A 22,075-nucleotide genomic window follows, 5' to 3' on the forward strand; every position below is an offset into this window, starting at 1 on the left:
AATATATATATATATATATATATAAACTGCATGCTTGCAATTTTTTTTTTCTTGATGAATAAGTTAGAGTGAATTTTCTTCCTGCATGTATTTTTCTTGGTTTTTGTATCATTTCGATTGCACTGTGATATTTTTTCTTTTTGTTTTTGTAATATATATTTTATATTATAATTTCTTTTAATATGAGTAACATGTGTCACAATATGATTAATAATGATATTTGTTTTGTTTTTTTTTTTTTCTTATAATACGTTTAATCACTTTAAAATTTTTAATGAACTATTTGTCATAACTTTAAATTACGGGATCGATTTTGTATTTATTACAAACAAAAAAAAGTGAAATCAGGATAATCAAACGACCAGAGTAGTTTGATTTTGTGGGGCACATTATGTACTGTGGACCATGTCAGCTAGGAGTAAATTGCGGATTGGGATCCCCAACAATAATTAGGGAATTGCCCATCAATTTTTTTTTGAAATCTTGGCCATTGAATCTCATCTTAGAATCTACAAACTGTCACGTGTCCTACTAATTAAAAAAATATATATTTTATTATTTAAATTTTAAAACTAAAATATAAAACAAAATAAAATAAAAAGTATGGGGTGGCCGGCCACCCCCAAAGACCGATTGGGGGTGGCTCCATAGGGTCAAACCCAAAAATTTAATTTTTGGGTTTTGGCCTTAGAGAGAGGCCGAACTAGACTTATCTTTGCTTGAACTTAGCCCGAGTAAGGCCGACTTAAATAAAGATAACTAGGTGCCAAGCCTTTATATGAAACCATTTCTTTCTCACTCGGAATCATAGCCTACTTTCGTACCAAAGGGTTGAGACTTTCCTTCTGATCCTAGTTCTTGGCATTGGGAATAGTCTCTATAACCTATAGGGTAAGGAGCAATAGACGGAATTCGCCCGAGAACCGTTAGGCTAGGCTCATTAGACGTAGACAGAATTAGTCTGGTATGGCTGAAGAATTGTTTCATCAGTTGAATTTTGGAAGGTCATATCATATTATAAAAAAGAAAACCCTGGCCTTATGTTAAAATAGCTTGCCCCTGGGGCCATGGGGTGGCTCCAGCCACCTCCAACCGGCCCTTGGGAGTGGCTCCGGCCACCCCATTCACCTATTATTTTATTTTATTTTATTTTATATTTTATTTTTAGAACTTAAAATAAAATTACACCGTATGACAACATTTTAGAAAATAGGTCTTTGAGGGCTTATTTTAGTATTTTGGGCATTTTTTGAACTTCTTTATCTCTATTTAAATGGTTTTGAGCCTTTTAAAAATAAATAAGGCTTCAAAATGTGACAAAGTTCAAGAATTTTATCAATCCAATTCTAAATAGAAGGCTTCAAAATGGGGGTGGTTTTGGCCACCCCCATTTTACAAGTTGTGAGCCAACCCTCAAACTTTTTATTTTTATATTTTTTATAAAAAACCTTTTATTTTTAATTATGACACGAGTCACATTATGATTGTTTTTGATAGAAATCCGTTAGTTTTATTAATGGAAGATGGGCGGAGATACTAACTCCTTATTTATCGAAAACACACGTACCATCTATGATATGAAACATAACCTAGGTGGAAAGAAAATAAAGGAGTTAAAACTCAAGTACAAAAAATAAAGAAATTAAAAGGGAATTAAAAATAAAAAATATATATATTTAAAAGATATAAAAAAATAATGTATGATGCATTTTAAAAGAGAAATGTTAGGGGTCAATAAGTTCTCTATATTTGACCTATATTTCCTTACAATCAACTATTGAATTTGTAGACTTATGTAGATCTCACATAGGTTAACGGTAGACTCCGCAAATCTAATTGTTTATTGTAAGAGAATATGAGCAAAATATGAAAAACTTATTGACTTCTAGGTGCTCTCTTGGGGTTCATTTGGGATTGCGATTTCAATAAGTGTGATTTAAAAAATAGCGTTTTAAAAAATAGTGTTTTTGAAATCTTTACTTTTTAAAATCGTAAAGACGTTTGGTAAAATATGTTAAAAAATATATTTTTATTAAATCTTTATTATGTGAATTCATGATTTTGATTTAAATTCACACTTTTTCAAATAAGCACCCCTAGCCTGCTTATTGAAATTGCGGATTTTTTTTTTATATTTTAAATTAAGTGCTTTTTAAATCGCAATGCTAAATGCCTTACGTTTTGCGATATATTTTAAAGATGCAAATTATTCATGCGAAATCGCAGTCTCAAACGCACCCTTAATGTTCTCCTTGTGCCCTCTTCGTCCTAGGTAAAAATTATTTTATAAAAATTAAATGAGAAAAATAAGAGCAACTTTTTTATTTTTTTATAAAATAATTTCCAAGTAGGATGGAAACGAGAAAACACCCTTTAGCATTCCCCTTTTAAAAATGACTCAGCCCTTCGCAAAGCTACGAGGAGGCCAACAGCGAGGCCCTCAAGACACCGTTCTGATTCCCTTCTGCTCCGCCCCGTGATGGCAACTTCCATGCTCTTCTCCCACCTCCGTCGCTCTCGCGCCTCCTCCCTCCTTCCCACTCTCTCCGCCGCGAGTCTCTCTCACTTCCTCCCCAACCCTCAACCTAACCCAATCCCTCTCTTCCTACCTCCTCACCCCTCTCACACTCGCAAACCTCTCGCTTTTCTCCACCTCTTGCTCTCCCGTCCTTTTTCCTCTCGTTCAGCCGACGCCGATCACTCCGAGTTCGGCCGAATCGCTGGTGATTCGGCCGCCGATCCCGCGACCGAGTTGGAGCTTATAAATGTAGGGCTTGGTGGTGAAGTTGCGCAGGGACTGCCCGATGTTACTGTCGACGATTCCATTCTTCCGGTTCGTGCCATGATTTCGATGCTCGATGGCTTCCACGACCTCACTGGACTGCCCTGGTAGGCATTCATTTCTTCTCCTTCTGTTCGGTTGCCGAGAAAATGTCGAGAAGGAACTGGTCACTTTTGATTTTTTTTTTCTTCAGATTATTAGATTCCTGCACTAATATCGCAATTTTGAAAATTACGCACATTGCCTATGTCATTTGAATATGTACTTCTAAAGAAATGATCATACTTGACAATCTGTTATTTGAATATATGGTTATGAATTTTGGCTTCTTGATAATCTGACTTGTGTTCCAAGAAACAAGTTTTATTTATTTATTGCTTTTTTTTGATATTTACAAATACGATGTTTTCTTTTATGTGCTTGGATGACATTCCAGGTGGATAGTTATTGCTTCCTCCACTCTGGCTCTTAGAGTTGCACTGCTCCCAGTACTAATATTGCAACTTAACAAGTTGAAAAAGATTGGAGATTTATTCCCTAAATGTGAGTTTTTCATCTTTGTTAACTATGTATTTGTTGCTGTTGTTGCTTTGGTTCTTCAGTGTTGTTTTGAAACTCCTATTTGATTAGTCATTAATTCGGGTCACACTATATTGTCTTTTGAACTGTTATTCTGTTGATTTTTCTGAATACTTAAGAAATTGGGAACGGCATGCACAAGCTTATTGTGTTTGTACTTTTATTCACTAGCAAACAAAGCATGCACATAGAATTTTGGATGCAGGAACATTAGTCTCCATCCTTCTTTTACTTTCCGTTCATAATAATGTTGATGCTTGCCACCTGGTCAAGCTGTGGTCTATATTTGTTTTTATGCTTCTTACCATTGTTCAACTTGAGATGGAAGTTAACTGCTTTAAAGGCAGGAATAGATCCCTTAGTTTTGTTTCCAAGAAACGATAAAAAGAAAAAGAAAAAGAAAGAAACAGTAATCTGTTGCTGTCCCTGCTCAACTTATCAATTTTTTTCTTTGGTAAGTAATCAAATTTCAATAAAACCAAAGGGCGCACCCAAGTACATGTGATGTATACAAAAGAAACACCTAACCGGAAAGAGAAAAAAGATTAAAAAAAAAAAAGGAAAAAAAGTTACGGACTTAATCAAGGCAGCCACAGTGCCAATTCTGCCACTTATCAATGATAGTCAGCAACATGTGCATGATGCTTATAGTTGCTAGATCTAGCCTTTTGCCTCATACAATGCCAACTTCTTTTTTGATAAGTAATTCAATCTCATTAGTAAGCACATAGGTGCGCAAAGAAATATACAAGAGAGACCCCCTATTAGGGAGGAAAAGAAGAACAACATTCATATACTCAGGAGTAAAGGTTGCGTAGATGCTTGCACCTTTTTTCCTATAGCAATGAGCAATGAACATTGTAGTTGGCATGGGAGTTGTTTCTTATTGGATTGAACTTTTGACACAGGACAGAAGCTTTAATGGGCTTTAGTACCAATTCAGATCATGATCTTTAGGAATTCAACTCTTAAGTTATGCCTTGAGGATTTTTTGAAGGGGGTTTGATGTTCAAGGACATGGGGATGATTGGATTATAAAAATGATTGTTGATGGCTACTTGATATGGAAATGGAAACAATAAATTGAACGAGAAAAAGAAAGGATAAACCTTAGGGAATCACCCTAAATTTTTTAAGCAGCCTCACCTAGAAAGAAGATGGCAATCACACCCTCAAAGCTTTTAAGAAAGCTTTTGGAAACTTATTAACCTCAGTTTCAATATTTTTGATAGAATAGATAAAAGAATTTCTTTATCTTTTTCCTAGAAAGACTATGTTTGCTAAATAAAAGGAAAAAGATTACTAAACCGAGTAGGAAAAACCTAATAGGATTCCGAAAGAGAAAAAAGTATTTATCAGCCTCTGGTACAATGCATTCTAAAAATTTTGAAATTGCCAAATTATCCCTGCCTTTGTAGAACTTAATTAAAACTGAGCAAACCGCTCTCTAATGCAAATAAACATAACAATAAGGCCTAAAACTCCTTAGACGGAGACTTCCTAGGATTCCAACTATGCCCCATATCAAATAAACGCTGCAATTGCAAATAATATTGGTTCAAAGTTTGCTCTCCCAAGAAGAAAGAAACGGACTTAAAACACGTTGCTGGAGCAAAAGAAATTGAAAGATCAGATGTTGATATGCCTTCTCTTGTGTTAGATACACCTCAACAAAATTCAAGTATTTTTTTAATAAAGATCAAAGTTGAATCATAGGAAGTCTTTTTGATACGGAAAGAATCAAAAGATATACAATCCTTTACTATTTTCGCCTCAAAGAGTTCTGAAGAAGAATTAAAAGAGTACAACACAATGAAGGAATATAAAAGAGATGCTGGAGTATTCCAATACTTCAACCTGCGTATTATGCTAAGGACGTGTACTTGCAATGATGGCTATGTTAGTACTTCCGACTACTTCGTATCAAATATTGAGGGTCTTACACTAACCTTAATATTAATTATTTTTATATGTCTATTCTTTTGTTTTTTTGTTTCTGTATTTTTTTAATTTTTAATTTTTAATTATTTATTTATTTATTTTTACAATGAATATGCCGCCATTTCACCTTGTCTCTTCCTGCATTGTTCAACGTGTTGAGTATTTATCCACAAAAAATCTTGAGAAGGGTATGGAAAATTTATTTTGCAAGTGTTTCATTTTTTTTTTTGCTAGAGGTTGTTGTTAGTTTCAACAATAGCCTGCCGTAATTGTTGTACACAAGGCCTTTATCAGTACCAGTAACATGGCATAATTTCAGTACCTTTGCTATATTATTTCACAAATTGCTGGACCCTGACAATGGTGGACATTAATACTATTAGTTTTCTGTGTATTAATTTTATTGACATACTATTATGAGGAAAATTCATTATATATAATTTATATGGTATTCTTACCATGGAATCCTCTTCTGCTGTTCTTCTATTCAACTTACAATTAATTTTTGTTTGACTCTCATACGCATTTCTCAAAGTGCCTCCTCCATTGCCACCACCTATGTCAGGAAGGAGTTATATTGATCAAATTTCACTATTCCGGAAGGAAAGAAGAGCAATTGGATGCCCCTCATTTTTATGGTTCCTTTCATACTTCTCCATCCAGGTGATACGTCTATCATAGGTGTGAGAATAATGTTGTTCATTTCAAAAAAGCTATTTTTTTACATATGATATTTATATCTTATGAGATGAAATATTTTAGCCTCTTTATAATGATTAGAAACTGCAAGCATCTTGAGAATAGAAAGGGGTTATGTAGTCAAAGCGAGCTTGATGCTTGCCTAGGCGCTTACGTAAGCAAGTTGCTAGCTAGAATTTCAGTTTGCACCTAGGAAGCACCTTGGCTGAGGCAATAAGCGCTGAAAACAAGTGCCTAACTGAATCAATGGCTCAATTTTTAGATGTATTTACCTGAGCCACTATTTATGTAATCTTTTACTCATTGAAATTGGGACATTTGTTTTAAATGATTTCTGTCTACCTTACTAGCATAAATAAAATACATATAAATTTTATCAATGTAATGCATGTGAGAATAACAAATGTCATGACACTTGGTCTATCTTGTTCTCTCTCTCTCTCTCTCTCTCTCTCTCAATTTTGCCAGCCTTTTTTCATCCTTAATTTGATTATCTGTCTCCTTCTCATTTCTTCTTCTTTTAGTGCTTTAAAATCCTCATTTTTGTCAAATCGGATCTGCATAGTTGCTTTTTATCTCCATTGTTTGTGATGATGATGATGATTTCATATACCTAGAATAGAACTCCCTCTTTATTTTTCAATCCATAATTGTATTCAGGCAACCCATTTATGTGCTTATTTGCTTAATCTAAATACATCGAAGACACCAAAAATGGGGCCCACATGAATGGTGTTTCTTGTCTTGTTGAAGCTTGATATAGTTTAGCTTGGGTCTCAAGAAGACATACATAATAATGTGGGTGCCTCTCTTAAGTGGGATATTAAAAGATGGAATGATCAAGATTTTGGCAACGTGGGGGTTTGTATTAAGGCTCGTATGAAAGATCTTAAAGCTTTGGATAGGATGGAGGAAGAGAGAGGTTTATCTTCAAAAGAGATTGAGAGGAAAATGGTGCTTGCTAGAGAGCTAGAATCTTCTCTTCTTCAAGAAGAAATCAATTGGAGGCAAAAATCTAGGTTCCGTTGGTTGAAAGAGGGCGACAAGTGTACGAAATTTTTCCATCGGATCGCTAATGCCAACCGAAGACAGAATTATATCGAGTCTTTGAACATTCATGGCACTAGTACTTCTGATCAAGAGGCTATTAGTAATCATATCACTCGCTTTTATGAGTCGCTCTTCACAGAGACTCTTAGTTGGAGACCGAGGTTGGATAATCTCCATTTCGATACGTTGGAGGTGGATGAGTCTTCTAGTCTGGAGGTTCCCTTTGAGGAAAGGGAGGTGTGGGAGGTGGTCAAAAAAATGGATAGGGACAAGGCTCCAGGTCCGGATGGTTTCTCTATGGCTTTCTTCCAGGATTGTTGGGAGGTGATCAAACTAGACATCATGGCCGTTTTTATGGAGTTCCGTGACCGAGGTAAATTCGAAAAAAGCCTCAATGCTACGTTTATTGCTTTTATTCCGAAGTCGCATGGGGCTTCCGATTTGAAGGATTTTCGCCCTATCAGCCTCGTGGGGGGGATCTATAAGATTATTGCGAAGGTTCTAGCTAATAGAATGAGGAGAGTCATGAATCGGGTGATTTCCAACCCGCAGAATGCTTTCGTCAAAGGAAGACATATTTTGGATTCGGTGCTTATAGCCAATGAATGCCTGGACAGCCGTATCAGATCTGGGGATCCCCGCGTCTTGTGTAAGCTAGATATGGAGAAGGCTTATGATCACATGAACTGGAAATTTTTAATCTATTTGCTAAGGAGGTGTGGTTTTGGTGAGAAATGGTGTTCATGGATCGAGCATTGCATCTCGTCGGTGCGGTTTTCGGTGTTGATTAATGGCTCTTCCTCCGGTTTCTTTGGGAGTTCGTGTGGGGTGAGACAAGGTGATCCTCTTTCGCCTTTTTTGTTCATCATGGTCATGGAGGCGTTCAGCAGGATGATTAATGCTTCCATCAGTAGGGGTTTCATCAATGGCTTCTATGTGGGTGCTAGAGAGCCTGAGCGGGTAATTGTTTCTCACCTTCTCTTTGCTGATGATACGTTAGTTTTTTGTGGGGCTACTCCTGACCAAGTCAGATTTATTAAAGCCCTCCTTATCGTTTTCGAGGCGGTCTCAGGGTTAAAAGTAAACCGAGCCAAATCTGTATTGGTCCCAGCCGGAGGCTCGCTGGTATCCTGGGTTGTGGCACTAGTTCTTTGCCCTTGAGGTATTTGGGTCTTCCGCTAGAAGCTTCGTTCAAGCTTTTGGCTATTTGGGATGATTTGTTGGAAAAGATTGCTAGAAGGTTGGCCCCTTGGAAGCGCTCGTATCTGTCAAAGGGGGCGAGACTCACTCTCATCAAGAGCACCTTATCCAATCTCCCCACCTATTTTTTGTCTCTTTTCGCCATTCCTGTTTCTGTGGCGAATCACATTGAGAAGCTCCAACGGGATTTTTTATGGGGGGGGGCTTCAATGACGAGCCTAAGTTACACTTCGTCAGTTGGAAAGAGGTTTGTTCTCCGATTGCTGAGGGTGGTCTAGGGATTCGGAGTTTGCACCTTTTTAATCAAGCTCTTTTGGGGAAATGGTTATGGAGATTTGCAAATGAGGAAGAAGCTTGGTGGAGAAGTATTTTGGTGGCAAAGTATGGGGTGGATTGGGGTGGATGGCATTCTAAAGTTCCTCGTGGAACGCATGAGGTGGGGTTATGGAAACACATTTGTAAGGGTTGGGGGTTGTTTCAGAGCCACTTTAGATTTGACCTTGGACTGGGGGTGAAAGTCAAATTTTGGGAGGATACTTGGTGTGGTGAGATGTCTCTCAAGGAAGCTTTTCCCGGTCTTTTCAATATTGCTAGCAATAAGGATGCTTCCATTGTGGATATTCGGGAGTGTTTTAATGGTATGGTTCACTGGAATGCTACATTTACCCGTAGAATTCATGATTGGGAGGAGTTGGTCTTAGCCTCGCTCTTCTCGCTCTTGTATTCGTCCTCGATTCGTGGGGAAGAGGAGGATCAGATGTGGTGGACCCCTTCAAGTAAAGGGAAGTTTGAGGTTTGCTCTTTTTATAGGATGCTTGTCTCAAAAGAGTCCAATCACTTTCCTTGGAAAAGTATTTGGCGCACAAAGGCTCCTTCGAGAGTTGCCTTTTTTGCTTGGTCGGCTGCCCTTGGGAAATCTCTCACTTTGGATAATGTTCGGAAGAGAGGTATTGTGGTGATTAATCGTTGCTGTATGTGTGAATCGGATGGAGAGTCTGTGGATCATCTATTTCTTCATTGTGGGGTTGCGCACAAGTTGTGGGAGGTTATTTTCTCTCGCTTCAATTTGTGTTGGGTTATGCCTAGAAGTGTCAAGGATCTGTTTGCCAGTTAGTGGTCGGGTGGGAGATCTAGTAGTGTCGTGGTGTGGAAGATGGCTCCCCTTTGTCTTTTATAGTGCCTTTGGAAGGAGAGAAATGCAAGATGCTTCGAAGATTTGTCGAGGAACCTTGAGGACCTTGTTCATTTCTTTTTGTACACTCTCTTCACTTGGACTGCAGGCTGGCTTGCTCCTATAGTGATTAATTTTCCTGATTTCCTCTCTATATTCTCTTCTTCTCTCTCCCCCGCTTAGTCGCTCTCTTATATACTCTCTGTGTACTTGGGTTGCGCCCCTCTGCGCTCTTTAATGCATTATTACTTCTAAAAAAAAATAATAATGTGGGTGCCTGTTAGCCTAGCTGGTAAAGTATCTTGGCTTTGTACTAGAGGGTTGGGATTACATTTGAATTCTGTTAGCACCAGAATGGGATGTTTAAGGTAGTGGATCACTACCCAAATTCTGTAGCCCAGGAATTGGACCATGAAACAAATATACAAGCATAATATCATCTATGAGTACACTTCAGACCGCTATAGTAACTGTTTTTATAACATGGCAGTTTCGAGTTGGACCACTTAACTCAAGATTTCATTTAGATTGGTGTATTGAACATAAAGAAATGAGGCATTACTTGCCCTTGCAGAATTGGTAGTAACTATCAAAGGTGGACTTCTACTTCCATCGTTCCCAACAATTTGACATGGCAGTTTCGAGTTGGACCACTTAACTCAAGATTTCATTTAGATTGGTGTGTTGAACATAAAGAAATGAGGCATTACTTGCCCTTGCAGAATTGGTAGTAACTATCAAAGGTGAACTTCTACTTCCATCGTTCCCAACAATTTGTCTAATGACATCTTTGATTTTCAATGCCCAATTTGTTAACAGAAAAATCCATTTTTATAACAGCCCAAGTCAAAAGTGACTGCTGCCCCAATTATTGTTGCAAAACTTCTGTGTTTTTTTTTTTTTTGATGGGTAATATCAATTTATATAAAAGCGCAAAGGGGCGCAACCCATGTACATAGAAAGTATACAATAGAGCCCACAAATGCAAATAGCTATTAAGCTGAAAATGAAGCACGTAAGTCTAAAAATTACGCAAGCGTTGAAGCTTGCAACGAATGCCACATTACTCTCCATGAGAACAGTTCTGTTGTAGAAGTGCATACTTGTGTATAGGGTTAGCTGAATGATCAATCATGTCTATGAAGTAGCTGATGAGAGTTAATACACCATATGAAGGCATTCGATTGGCACCTGTTACCTTCATCAAGCAATTAAAAATATGGATGATGAATTACTCGATGGTATCATGTAGGAATGGAGCTGGATTTGTCCGAGATTTGAGTCTGTTATTTATGTTTTATTTCTTTACTACTGCTATTATCATTTCATCAGTCATCAATGGCTCGATTAGTTATAGTGACTTCCTTGTTCGTTTTGTCCTTGTTAGTTAGGTGGTTCCTTTTGTATACTTCATGTGACATAGGGGTGCCTTATGCTTTGAATTAGTCATCAATGGCTATATAAACAAGCTTGAAGAAAAGAAAGAAAAGGGGGAAATAGAACATATTTTGTATTCCTGATGAATCCTGAAAACCATATTGGCCTGAATATTAAGTTGCATGGGCAATTTCCATATTAATTTATCTTGCTGTCTCTTTCAAATCATCTGCAGGTACCATGCTTTTTCTTGTGGATGACTAGTGTTCGGAGAATGTCACTGGATCATCATCCTGGTTTTGATTGTGTAAGTCACTAATGTACTAGACAGATACATTTGAACTTCTTTTTCTTCAAGATAGTAGTTGTGTTACAATTAATGACGTAATAGTCCACAACTCATATATTCATCAATGAAGAAGGCATTGTTACTTGTATGAGAGGCAAAATGAATTTCTTAATAAGCTGCTTGCTCACATGGCACTCTATTAGTGGGGAAAGTCAATTACACATGGTGGATGGAGAAATAGCTAGTTCAGACCTAATTAAAAATTGACTAGAACTGAATTTAGATTGGTCCAGTAATTGTTTAAAGCTCTTGTATGCAAAGCGTAATAAACTTTCTTAAGAAGCTACTAGCTTCTGGAATTTTCCTTTTAATTTACATTCCTACTACTTTTCCCTTGAAACAGTTGGGTACCTTTTGTACGCATGGCAGTCCATTGGGCAAGAATTGTTAGTAAAAGGTTCTGAAGTGAGGCATGCTTCTTTTGATGATACAGAAGCATTGTTTGCTCCTATGATGGTAAAAGACCTCCTAAACAATGTTTAGGGTATGTTTGGTACACTTAGGGCTGTAATCGAGCCGAGCCGAGTATTGACTGTTCAAGCTCAGTTCGTTTATTTTTTTTCAAACACGAGCCGAGCTCGAGCTTTCCACCGAACTAGATAATTTGTTCAAGCTCTGTTCATTTATTTTTCAGCTGAGCTCAAGCTTGTTCACGAGCTACCCAATTGATTTAATTATTTCATATATAAAGTAAATATAGTGATTGTTCAATGTTCTTTTTTCAAATTAATACAAATTATTAGTCATTTAATTATAGTTAAGATTTATTGTTTGGGTAATTAGAAAAATTAAGTTGGTGGTTGGGGGGGCGTTCTCGGAGCGCTGTTGTGTGGAAGATGGTTCCCCTATGCCTAATATGGTGCTTATGGTTAGAAAGGAATACGAGATGCTTTGAGGACTCAGAGAGATCTTTGGAGGAACTCATGGCTTTCTTCTTCTACACACTTTTCACTTGGACTGCAGCTTGGCTTGCCCCTGTAGTGATTAGCTATCTTGATTTTCTTGTTCTTTTCTCTTCTCCTTTTTAGGCGTTTTCTCTTGTATACTCCCTGTGTACTTGGGTTGCGCCCCTCTGCGCTTTTGATATAAACATTACTTATAAAAAAAAAAAATTAGAAAAATTAAGTCAAGTATTAAATAATCTAATCTCAATTTATATGTTTATCTTATAGTATATATACACATACACATACACACACACATATATATGTATATACACACGAAGACACTTATATCTATATCCAGACTCAGAATTACAATAAACTCACTTACCCAACCCACCATCGATCACCTCTCGGCCTCGCCAATTGCTGACCTCCACCCTGCCCAGCCCATTGTTGGGCATGGTTCTGCCCGGCCTATCGTCAACAACCATATTCGGTGGTCTTCCACTGTCTGCCCCATCCCACCATCGGCACCACTCGGCCCAGGCCACCAGTAGGTAGCGGTGACTTGGGCTTGGTTGTTGCTAGAGACAATAGAGTGTTGCCGAGGATGACGACAAACAGTGGTTGTGTAATACCCCGCCCTAAATGATATGATATTATCTGCTTTGGGCCAAGCCCGCACGGTTTTATTATGGGGCTTACTCCCAAAATGCTTCATAACATTTGGAGAGATCATATTCCATATAAATACATCATTTTTTCCACACCTAGGCAATGTGGAATGTCACAGGTTGGAGGCGGCGGAGGACCCCTGAATATAGTTTCTGACGGTAGGTCGGGCGGCAGCTTGGGCTAGGCAGTTAGCATTGATTTGGTGGTCACGCCCACCAAATAGCATATCAGGGATGGTCGTGACCACCTCCGATGTTATTGGGGGTGGTGCGACCACTCCTGAAGGTTCGGTTGGGGTGGCTAATCATCATCTCCTTTGGGGGAGATCGAAATGAAAAATGACAAATAGTGGTTTGGAGATATTATTTGTAGAGCTTCCATTTTGGGGGAATACCTATCCCCGCTTTTGTGAGAGGATCATTTTAAGAGAATATTCCCAGGAATGGCGGCACAACCAAATAAGAAAATAGTATAGGAATAGCTATTCCATTCCTGGGTCTATTCCTGCTACCAAACGTGCCCCAAGTTGAATTCTAAATGCTATTACAGCTGGAAATTGATTTACCATCTATTGTTTTTCCTTATGGGTAATGCTCATCTTTGCTATCTTTGTATTCTGGAAAATTTATTGTGCTGTAGAAAATTTGACCATATGGTGCAGTTTGTATTGTCAATAAAATTTATATAGTTTCTCTAACTTAGCTGAACCATAAATTTCTTACATTCATTACAGGGTGGTGCTTTATGGTTCCAGAATTTGACTGAATTCCCACATGGTATTTCAGGCCCCATCTTTCCTTTATTGATAGCTGGCTTGCACTATGCTAATGTTCAGGTATTTGACCATTTAGTCTCTCTGCACCAACGATCATAACTTGCATTTATGTGTATGTATAGTTATGCATACCCCCAGATCCCTCTTTTCTTAGTGATAAGGGGGTTTGAATATCGAAATAGTCTTATATTGAAAAGAGATGTCATTCTTATTGTCTCACAGTTTGGTTCTTGGTTTGTGGTTCCTATTGGCCTACAGTTCTAATAACAAAATTTAGCTACAGATTTATGTATCGGGGATATTATTGGATTATTTGATGTAAGTTTGCTTTTCCTCGAGCTTCTTGGTTCCTGTCTGAATGTGTCACTGCATGCAAGCTAAACAGACAGATGTGTATATATGTGCATAATAGAGATAATTTTCAAAAAATTTAGTATTCTTAAACTAGCTATCCACATGGTGTCAATGCGCTTAGAGATTGAATCAAGTGTTTTCTTGTTACGTAACTTTGTTCTAGTGTGTATTTATAGGAAAAAGAGTTTCTATAACAACAAAAAAAAAGAAAAAGTGTGTACATGTTCTTAAAGGTACAAAGATACTTTGGTCCTATTGTTGCCACCTGTAAATTCAGGAACCATCCCTGGTTTAGCTATGATATGTCTGTTCAGTTGAGTTAGATTAAAGGTTGTGATTCCTTCATAGATCTATCCAAACACAGTTGTGTATGAATATGCTTTTTACAACATGTTACATGACCAAAGTTGTAAACACTTTGCCATGAATTATGTACCTTTTTTTCTTCTATGAACTAGCAATCAATAGAGATATGTATGATCGAAATCAACATTTCACTGTGAAACTGTGTTGTGGTGCCCAAGCACTAGTTTGGGCATGCATATGTACATGCTAGCCATAACATCGCCCCAGGGTGAGTTTTTTGACCAATAGTTGTTTGTCAATACTTGAAAATCTGATCAGGTTTGGTAGTTGTTCAAAATTAGTCCAACTTTTGATTTGTTAGAAAGTCTTGCGACACCTCTCTTATATGTTTATTTTTCACTTATAACCTTTTTTTTACAAGTAATAATTTATTGAAAAGAAAAACTAGCACATCCCTCGTACAAGAAATCTATACAAGAGAGACAACCACATTAAAGGTGTCTAAAATCGAAAAAGTTTACGAGGTATGAAAGATTTGAAAAGGAGGAAGAAGGAACATAGACTACAGCCCAATCTAAGAGGAATCTCGAAAAGGTGGATTTATTGTCACATATAACTACTGTATAGGTTTCCATGATGAAGTAATTGTTTTGAAATTAAAAATTTGCTTGCTACCTTGTTTATATTTCCTATGTTTACTGTTTTAAATTATCGAACATACTGACATTTATCTTGTTCAACAGTTGCGTGTCTGTTACCATCTTAGTTTGCTTAGTCATAGTGCACCTGAGAACATTTCACTTGTTTTGTGCACAAGTTGTTGCTTGTATTCTTATTTATGACCCTCACTATGACCCCAGTAGTACAGCTGTTGACACTTAATAGCATGCAATTTTAATGTCTACAAATTCCTAAAGTTGTGGATTACATATTCTGCCTGTGCTATACAAGAATGTTTCTTACTTGAATAGATTTGTATGGCACTCTTGTCAAATCCTCAAAGTGTTCCAAATTGCTTTTGACATCATCTACTAGTAGCATATTTTGATAAGTCAATCTTGTTAATATCAAAGAATATATGTTGAGTTTTGTTTAATCAATATAACAGGTTTCTTTTGGGGCAACTTCAGTTGGAAAAATGACTGGCGTCTTTGGCTTATTAGCAAAAGTGAGTAGATACAAGTTGTGCATGAATTTCACTGACATTGTTATCTTATTGTGTTGAATATATTGGTTTTCTAGAATTTATGTGTCAATTGATTGAATTTAATTCTTGCAGATGTCTTTCTTTTCACTGGTTATATATATATAATGTCACATAACTAATTGGAATTCTCCTCTTTATTGCAGTACTACAAATTCTACTTGGAGTTTTTGACTCTGCCTCTATTTTTTATTGGTTACTGCATTCCTCAGGTAAAAATTATGTTATTTTTGCAAAACTTTGGGAAGTTAAGTGCACTAAGTTGGACATATGAGTATTGTCCAAGCATCCATGGAAATATTTAATTGTGAGATTTACGTATACATGCATTTTGCTTGTTTCCAACGATCTTTCTTTCACATATGATGTTAATTTTATGTTTAAATTCAGTTTTATTTAAACATCACTAGAAATTGTTTTGTCGTTAGATATTCCTATCTTTGATAATTTTTGTGTGTCAAAATGCGAAGAGCTCTATTTTGCTATTAGTCGGGGAAAAAGCTATTGTATGTAGGACTTGATAGTAGATCCAAGAATATAGCATTTTCCTTTTATTTTTCCCCTTTCAATTTTTTTTTTTTGAGTATATAATATGGCTAAGTGATCAAGTCCACTTTCATCCTTGGCTTTCTCAACCCTTTGTCGCCGGTTGCCTTGGGGACAAGCAAGGTAGATCCAGGTATGGCCCCTCCTCCTACCCCTCGTCCGGTTAGGGATTCTGGTGTTGTCTTGGATATTGGGTTGGCTCCAAGAGGGCTTCCTAGGCCGGTGGAGTTGTCGGGTGTCGTGGCTAAAGGGCTTTGGGCTTTTGATTTGGGGCTCCTGTCTTTGCTGAACTCTAAACCCGTTCAGGGCTACAACCGTAAGATGAGGAGGGATAGCAGATTTTTAAAAATGGACAACAGCTTGATCGCCGAGGCAGTTTCGTCATTCAGTGCCCCACCAAGCTCTTCTGGTGCGGTGATAGGTTTGGTTAGTCCTTTGGAGTTTGTGGGTAGTGAAGAGGAGGACGGAGATTTCTGGCGTGGGGAAGACGGAGATTGCTGAGATGGGAAAGAAGAAGATTTGGGGTGAGGAACATGGAGATTTTCCTTATCCTTTGGGTGATTTTCCCTCTGCTACCTATTTGGATTGGGCTTTGATGGGGGTTTCGTGTGAGGAGATCGATGCCACCTTAGATTTTACCCACCCCTCAGAAGGTAATAGGTAGAAGGTAGCTTATGAATTTAGAATGCTCCATCAACTATGATGCTAAGGGAGCATCCTCTATGTGGGGGAAAGGCAAGACTCACGCTTTCTAGCGTTGAGTGCCTCGAGGGGTTTTGGGCTTTTTGTGGCTTTTGGGTTTCTTGCTCGTTTGGAGCCTCTTGTGTATATTGTGTGTGTACTTAGGGGCGCCTTACGTTTTTTAACAAAATACATTACTTATATCTATATATATATATATAAAAGAACTCAAGGAACTAAAAGATAGAAATAGAAACTCAGGGAGCGATTCAAAAAGTTCCAATTTTCAGGGACCAATACAATAATTTTAAATTAGAATTAATGAACTCTGGATTAAGTCGCAGTTTCTTTTCTCGGTAAAAAAGAGGTGGAGGATGGGATTGTGGGGGTTAAGAGCCACTTGAGTGCATGTGTAACTTACCAATAAAAGAAAAAGTTGCATCATATTAGAGATGTAAGTGGCATGAGATAATTGAGTGTTCAGGATATGGCGAAGAAGAATCTGCACTTTTTAAAGGCATTTCATTGTAATAGCTGTTACATGATCAGATACATGTGTGCTAAACAGCTATGAAGCACTGATATGCATACAAGATACAAGATAGGATACAACTATAAATACAAAGATATGTCAGTTCTTGAAAATTTAAAATTGGATGAGGCAAGGTCTTAATAATTAATATATAAAAAATTCTTTAAAATACATATTATGCTAGGGTCTTAGCTTAAAAAATAAAAAAAGCATTTAAAGGCATAAAATATGGAAACTAATTTAGAAGTTATACATTATAGCCCGTGTACTTGGGTTGTGCCGCTTTCACTTTTTAATGAGATAGAATTACTTATCAAAACAAAAAAAGTTGTACATTACAAGAACAAATGATCCATGATCCATGTTTGATATTCATAGAGTTTTGAATTTGAAAGTTTTTAACTTTCTAAAGCACTAAATCTTGTATTTAACATTTAGACCTTCTTTCTTTAAGAAAAGTCAACTTTTCACTTGAAAATGTATCGTGTCATATCAATGCGATATCATGACATATCTTGATGTTTCCAAGCTGTATCCATGAAAAGGAAATTAATTTTCTTATTTCTAGATAGATATCTCATTGTATTCGGATGTGTGTTAGAAACAGGTAAGATGCTAATTTGAAGTATCCTTACTTCCTGTTTTTTTTTTTTTTCAATAATGGCACCATGTTGATGTAAATATTCAATGACTTGAAAATTGGAGGACTTAGATAACATAAAGAAAGAGATGAAAAATTCTCACTCTAAAGTTTCATATATCTTGCACCACGACATAAGAGTGGCTCGAACTGAAACAAGATCGACACATCTTGGTATTTTTGGACCTTGTTAACATTATTAAATTTTAATACCAGATATATGAAGTGGTACATGAGATCTTATAGCTTTTCTGTCTAGTGAGATGGTATCAAAGCTGGAACTGAAGCTGGTAGGAACTGAAAATCAGCCTTTTACATGGCTTTGTTGGTTGGTAAAGCTAGACTAACTTAAAACCAACCTGTTAACATCCTTATGTAAAACTCAAGTCACTGCACACTTGAGCTTTCATATCATTCTATGCTCTTATTAAATTTTTTGTTGTGGTAGAGAAGGTTGGGAAAGTAAGGATTGTTATGAGATTATGTGCTAAAATCTCCTTTGAAGTTTATGTTGCCAAAATTTTATTGGTTGACCTGATTTTGGAGGTATGAGGCGTGGTGATAGTAATTAACTTAGCATGTTTTGGAGCTGGGTTGTTACTGTCCATGGAGCATTACTATGTGCTCTATGGCATATATCCGTGAAGTCATATGATGTTAGTATCATTTTTTAAGATGATGTTATTTGAGGCTCTTTGTATGGCCACCATCTGGAAAGTTTGCAGTTCTGCAGCAATGAAGCAGTTTCCATATTGCATTATAATTTCCTCCATAGAAACAATATCCCAAAGTACAGTGTCAATTAACTTATTGTACATCCTGCTTTAGAACTAAAAGCTGTCTTTGCTTGGCCTCCCCATTATACTTATTATACTTTCTCACTTCTACTGCTTGATCTGATAGTAACGTCCTCTTCTCATCTTCTCCTCCCTCTCCTTGAAGAAGAATACAAATTTATCTCTTTTTTTTTTTTTTTTTTTTTTGCAGGGGAGTCTAGTCTATTGGCTTACCAATAGTTCGTTAACCATCATTCAGGTGAGTTATTGTGTTGTCTTTCTGTGAATAGAATAAGAGTTTGTTTGTTTGCTTGCCTTCAAGAATGTCTCAGTATTCTTATGGATGTTTTTGACGGTTCAAGGAAAGATTCCCTATGATCATTATTTCAGAGTTGAAAACGTGCATACCCATCAAATTCATAACGGAATACTCTTGAAATTATAATTATGCCCCTAAGATTAAAAAAAATCAAAAGAATAAAAAAAGCAGAAGGAAAAAAAGAAAAAAAGAAGGATTAAAAAATAGAGAGATGCTAGGTTTCCCAAATATTTTTTCCAAAATTTTGTTCTCAAATAATGTGTCACCATCTCATCATCTTACGCCTCTATTTACTAAAACAATAGATCACATGGAATGGTGATACATCATTTGGGGATCAAATTTTCGGAAAAATATTTAGAAAACCTAACATTTCTCTAAAAAATGTCTTTCCAACCTCTGGCTAATTTGGATCATGGAGTTCAACCATCATGGCCATGGCCATGGCCATGAAGGTCAACCTTCATGGCCATGTCAAGTTGCCAATGAGGTCCAACCTCCATGGCCGAACAGGGCAGTTGCAAGTTTTTTTTGTTCCCTTTTTCTTTTATTTACTTTTTTTTTCCTCTTTATTTCGAATTTGTTCATCTTAAAGATATGTTTTAAGTTTTACGCGCTTCCAATTAGCAATTTGACTGAAAATTGGATGGAAGCTTTGGATTGCAAAAATGGTATCACATAAGGTAGTGAAATGAAAATATAGATAACTGAGGTGTTGAAATCAAAATCAGCCAAAGAACAAGGTGGTTTTTATTTTTATTTTTTAATATTTTTCTTATTTTATTATGTATTCTTATTGTATGTATTTATTAGTAAATCTTTGGTAAGTTTTTGGGGTATGGTATTATGAAATTTTCATCCTTCTGTGCTTTGTTTGGTCAGCAAGTTTTGAGGTCATTATTTGCCTTTAAACAAGCTTTTATCGAATGAGTTTTCAAAGTCATCTGACAGTAAACTTTGCAGCAATTATCTCTCAGACATCCTGCTGTTCGTGCAAAATTGGGGTTACCAGACAAAGGTGCTCCAACTGCAGCTGGGAATTCTGGAGAAACTGCTGCTCCTGGAATAACATCCACCGACTCCCCCACAAAGCAGCGCCAAATTTCTGTGAAGAACTTACATCCTAAAGAATTGCTTGCTGTGAGTGTCTATAAGAATGAATCTTGGTAGGTTATATAGTATCAAAGATGTTTGAACTCTTTTCTATGTTCATGGCTGCTATTGTTGACAGCTCTCAGTCCAGCTCTTATCAAATGGGAAAAAAGAAAGAGCGATTCCTTTGCTACGGTAACTTGCTCTTGTAATTGGTTTTCTTCTCTACTCTTTCAACATGTGTATATTTTTGATCCTAGGTGACAGCTTTGTCCTTGGTTGTTGAGTTGCATTATTTGTCCCTAGCTGTTGAATTGCATTGGCAACTTTTGGTTATAGATTGGCACTAGACAAGGATCCTGAATACGTCAGAGCTTTGATTGTTATGGGGCAGACTCTATTGCAGAATGGGCAGCCTGCAGAAGCTACTGAATACTTAGAGCGTGCTATTTCCAAGGTCTTAATTCATATATGCTTTATATATATTTTTTTGTTTGTTATGCTCCATTTATTTTCGTGGTTTGTTTGTCCTTGGTGAATCTCTTGCTTCATATCTGCAATTTGTGATGATCATAGTAGAGATTTGGCCACGTCATATAGAAACCACATATAATCTTCTTCTTTCTGGGTTAATTCTCTTGATAGTGGGCTAATTCTTTATCAGATATCTGCATTATTAGTAGTTATTTTAATAGTTTGTAAAATCTTACGATCCTCGATTCTACCTACAAATTGATCCTGAAGACCCTTCCATTGATCATTGTACGGATCTGGTCCATAATGTTTCCTATGAATAGTCACTAAGCTGTCTCTAATGCTTGCATTTTGATTCTTAGAAGAAATTTATATATGAATTTACCTTTTTCACTCCATTGATCGGAACTGTTCTTTTACCGTATATCAGCTGTTCCTTGCTGGTGATCCAACAGAGGCCGAGTATGCTGAACTTTTAATTCTTTCATCTCAGTGGGCTGGTGTCGCTTGTTTACGGCAGGTGAAGCTCAGTAAAACATTTCCTTTTTTCTTTTGTCTTCATAGTTAATGTTTTTAGCTTAGTGCTGTGAGTGAGGCAAAGTGGCCACAAATTTTTGAAAAGAAATGCTCCATGTACATTCAAGTGCTTACTCCCTCCGATGTGGCAGTGAAAATCACCATTAGATTTTGAACGGGTTAATCTTTTAAAGATCTATTGCTTGAGTTTTGTCTTTTGTAATTGTCAGGGGAAGAGTGCAGAAGGAATGGTACACCTGGAAAGAGTTGGAAGGTTGAAAGAGCCAGAGGAAGCAAGGATCAAAGCCCATTATTTTGATGGTATTGTATTGCTTGCAAGGTATGAAATGGAGGCAGTAAATAATATAGCATTAATTTATTTCATTCCCAATTAAAATGTTGAACTCATTGAGAAGTTGGGTTTCCAGTGCATTATACAACGAAGGAAGAAAAGCTGAAGCTGCAAACTATCTACGCATGGCTGCAGCTTATAATCCTGCTTACAACGAATACTTGGAGCAGTGTGAAAATGATGAGGACAATTTTGTCAGTGATCTTACCAGCAGTAGGAGAAAAGATTATTGAATTTCAATTTTTGTATGAGATAATTTATCATTGATTTGTATATTTGATAGAATAAACCATAAGCTCCGGCAGTGCTCTACTTTGATGTGTTTTGATTTAAATCATGTGAGCATCGATTTTGCAAAAAATAGTCTAATAGGTTCTCTATTACACTATTACTTCCCTAAACATTGTAAATGCTAGTGTTGTTCATTGGTACCACTTTAACTTCTCTATTCATTATTTTAATGCAAAATATTTTTCTTTCTCCTTTTTCTTTTTATTATTTTTTATTATTTTTGTGTGCGCGCGCCTTTTATTGATAGGGAATTTGTATTTTGTAAAAAAATAATATTTCAATGATAAACGGAAAAATAAGGGAAAATATTGTGGAGTGTATTTGGATATGGAAACAAAATGTAGTTTTGTTCCTGAAATTTAAAAGCTTGTTTGAGATTGTGTTAAAACAAAGCTTTTTATGCTTAATTTTTAAGCTTTTGAGATCAAAGAAGTAATAAAATAAAATAAATAAATAAATAAATAAATTTGCTTAGCACAACTTGTTCATGCGCAAAAAACACTTACTAAG

At 36.7% G+C, this 22,075-nt stretch overlaps 1 protein-coding gene across 1 annotated transcript; it reads left to right on the top strand.

Moving 5' to 3' along the window:
• The first annotated feature begins 2,420 nt into the window (after nt 1–2,420).
• Nucleotides 2,421–21,708, top strand: LOC132170014 (ALBINO3-like protein 2, chloroplastic). Its single transcript, XM_059580940.2, has 14 exons — nt 2,421–2,889; nt 3,219–3,325; nt 5,838–5,965; nt 11,035–11,106; nt 13,441–13,542; nt 15,251–15,310; nt 15,493–15,558; nt 18,733–18,780; nt 19,804–19,980; nt 20,072–20,127; nt 20,272–20,389; nt 20,837–20,926; nt 21,153–21,262; nt 21,351–21,708. The coding sequence occupies exons 1-14, from the start codon at nt 2,480–2,482 to the stop codon at nt 21,505–21,507; spliced, it is 1,701 nt and encodes a 566-aa protein (XP_059436923.2). The 5' UTR covers nt 2,421–2,479; the 3' UTR covers nt 21,508–21,708.
• Nucleotides 21,709–22,075: the final 367 nt, after the last annotated feature.

The sequence above is a fragment of the Corylus avellana genome, chromosome 1 (assembly GCF_965113065.1).
Source record: "Corylus avellana chromosome 1, dhCorAvel1.hap1.2, whole genome shotgun sequence".
In the NCBI taxonomy this organism is placed as follows: domain Eukaryota; kingdom Viridiplantae; phylum Streptophyta; class Magnoliopsida; order Fagales; family Betulaceae; genus Corylus; species Corylus avellana.

Bases quoted from the DNA above. Each gene is read 5' to 3' on its own strand.
- LOC132170014 (XM_059580940.2), top strand. From the start codon at position 2,480: ATGGCAACTTCCATGCTCTTCTCCCACCTCCGTCGCTCTCGCGCCTCC. The intron at 13,543-15,250 runs GTATTTGACCAT...TCAATATAACAG, and splicing joins TGCACTATGCTAATGTTCAG to GTTTCTTTTGGGGCAACTTC. The intron at 20,927-21,152 runs GTGAAGCTCAGT...TGTAATTGTCAG, and splicing joins GTGTCGCTTGTTTACGGCAG to GGGAAGAGTGCAGAAGGAAT.